At 39.0% G+C, this 2,842-nt stretch overlaps 1 protein-coding gene across 1 annotated transcript; it reads left to right on the top strand.

Annotated features, from left to right (window-relative positions):
- The first annotated feature begins 357 nt into the window (after positions 1-357).
- On the top strand, positions 358-2,493 carry SNRPD3 (small nuclear ribonucleoprotein D3 polypeptide 18kDa). The gene is made up of 3 exons (XM_009709854.1): positions 358-514; positions 1,276-1,468; positions 2,332-2,493. Exons 1-3 carry the CDS (start codon positions 389-391, stop codon positions 2,391-2,393), a joined length of 381 nt encoding a protein of 126 aa, XP_009708156.1. The 5' UTR covers positions 358-388; the 3' UTR covers positions 2,394-2,493.
- Positions 2,494-2,842: the final 349 nt, after the last annotated feature.

The raw sequence follows: 2,842 nt of genomic DNA, 5'->3' as shown, positions 1-2,842 counted from the left end.
AGGTCCAGCTTAGCGGTCAGGCTGGCTGTACTGTTATGGGATGCACCTGGAGCTGTCTCCATTTGAGGTGCATCTGGCTATACAGATGGTCTGTTATCTGGTATTTACAAGTGAATTTACTAGGTCAGAAGAGACCTGGAAAAGAGTTACTTTTGCTGCTCTTTTAAGACTTTTTTTTTTTTTTTTCCCCCTGTGGGCATCTTTCTAGACAAGTCTTATTAATGTACTGTCAAAGCATATGGTGTGTTTGGGCAAGAGAGGAAAAATCAGTGCTTTACACCGGGAAAGATCATAGATTGTGTAGGTAAAACCTAGCTTACATCTTTTTTTGTAATGATGTCCTTTGTTTTTTTTCTTGTGTCAGGTGTAGAGCCACAGCACTGCAAACATGTCAATTGGAGTGCCAATTAAAGTCCTGCATGAGGCTGAAGGCCATATTGTGACATGTGAGACCAATACAGGAGAGGTTTACCGAGGCAAACTTATTGAGGCTGAAGACAACATGAATTGTCAGGTATACCTGCTTCAGAAGGATGGAGGGAAGGCTGTCTGATCTGTGTCTGGGAAGGCTGATAGCTAGTTTACTGGCAGCTTGATTAAAAGACTGTTGCTTTTAGTCTTCGGATAAAGAAAACTGTACTGATGCATGTAAACTGTCTTACTATAGTGAAGTGGATTCAGGATTACTGAGTGCTCCAAAGAGGCCAGAGCTTATTCTTTCCCCTTTTAGAGTTGGACTGGGCACTCCTGTCAATAATATCAGGGTTCTTAAGATTCTATTCTGTGAACAATGTTTCTGCTGGAGTTCTTTATTTAAAGCCACTGAGAGTAAGAATAAACAAACCTTGGTATAAGAAATTGAAGCTTTTTTTTTTTACTGCATGTTACTTTAGTCATCCCAAGAGGATTTAATTTTGATTGACTTTAGGCAAGTCGTTGTTGAAATCAGAATGCTTCCTTAATGGTTAGGACTAGGACAGCTTTATTAAAACTGATTCAATATGAGAAAACAGAACTAATAAAGCTGCTAAAACTAATTTGCAAACTAGGGAGAAAGCAAAAGTCCTGGGCCTCCTTGAGTAGTAGCAGGCATAAGAGTATGTTTAAATAGTCCTGGATGCCTTATGTTACAACTCCAGTTGAGAAAGCAGTATGCTTGGGAACTCTTTGGCTTTGGTACTTGAATCCTGGCTGCATATTCTGCAGGTAAGAGAAATACGAATACAGAACTGTGTTAGAGGCCTCTCTGAGGACTGGCTGATCTTTACTTTCCAGATGTCCAACATAACGGTGACGTACAGAGATGGACGAGTGGCACAGCTTGAACAGGTGTACATCAGAGGTAGCAAGATACGGTTTCTCATTTTACCAGATATGTTGAAGAATGCTCCTATGCTAAAGAGCATGAAGAATAAAAACCAGGGTTCTGGAGCTGGGCGAGGAAAAGCAGCTATTCTCAAAGCTCAAGGTGCGTACAATTTGTTGATGATTCTCCCCCCCGTTTTCCTGTAGAAGAACTGGAAATCTGTCGTCTCTATCACTGAGGAAATGTAAGCTGGAAGAAACTGAGAGATTACTGGTTCATGCATTGGTTCTGTATATTTCATCTTATGGTGGGAGTCAAGACTCAGACTGTCCAGTTACCCGAATCTGTAATATTGATGCTACAATAATTTAGATATAGTGAGTAGTCTTGTTAAATGGAGGTTTTATATAAACTCTTGTCTTCTGTTTTCTGGTGATCGTGGCCACTAGCCGTTTGGAATACTTAGGGAAGGATTCAGGTGTTTTTATTAAGCTTTTGTAGAAAAACACATTCAGATATTAAAGATAGTACTTAAACTACTGGGAAACTAATTATTAGCTGTTCTGTAGTCCACTCTCATTTGTACCTTTCTTAGGGGAACAATGTAGTTATAACAAGATTGAGTAATAATCACAGGCTGCAAAGTCCTTGGTTAACTTTAGCAAATGTGGTAAGGTTACGTGGGGAGTAACATGTGCTGAAACATACTGGGTTCTGTTGCAAAACCTTGGAAGAGTGTGGGGTTTTAAATCTCTTGGGCTATACAAATTTGTGTGTCGGAACAGAAGGAACAGAAAGTGTTTGAGTATTCACTGCATCTATTCTAAGTAGCAAGACTGCGTAACTATTCTGGTTCTTCTTGCAGAAGACTTTTTGCTGTCTTACCGCTTTCTGAACTTCATAGGACAGCCTTGTTTCCTTGCTTCTAAGCAAGAGACTTTGAGTGTTGTTTGTTTTGCTTGTCAGTTGTTGAGATAAATACACAGTTATGTGAAATTCATGTCATCTTTGTTTTCTTTCTTCAGTGGCTGCAAGAGGAAGAGGCCGTGGCATGGGCCGTGGCAACATCTTCCAGAAGCGAAGATAATTTTGGTCTTGACTGACATGCTTTTTTCTATTAGAGGGTATTAACTTGACTATATGTGCATTGGTATCAGTTTTGTTTAATAAAATGTTTCTGGAAAAAACTTGTCTTCTCTTACATGACAGGACTCCTCTTGGGCAAATACATTGTAGGTTGATTTCAAACTTACCAGCTTTGTCTGGAAAATAATGAACTTTATATCTAAATTTGACTACTTTGTATTCGTGTGATGCATCAACTTTTAAAGGTCATCATGTTTCCTTTTTCTTGTTTAGTCCTGTTGTCAGTCATTCTCTAAAGAATTAGAAGGTATTCTTGATGAAGAATTCTTGAATAGTATGTTTTAAAGTCATATTAGCAGCTTCCTGAGAAGCAAAGCACTATGTTCTTTTGCTTTATATGGACGTACAATAGATAGAGGTCCATCTTCAGATGTGTACATTGAGCTTGTA

The sequence above is a fragment of the Cariama cristata genome, unplaced genomic scaffold (assembly GCF_000690535.1).
Source record: "Cariama cristata isolate BGI_N322 unplaced genomic scaffold, ASM69053v1 scaffold14801, whole genome shotgun sequence".
Taxonomy (NCBI): domain Eukaryota; kingdom Metazoa; phylum Chordata; class Aves; order Cariamiformes; family Cariamidae; genus Cariama; species Cariama cristata.
The sequence above is the reverse complement of the archived record's forward strand: the minus strand, read 5'-3'. Positions and strand labels throughout refer to the sequence as shown.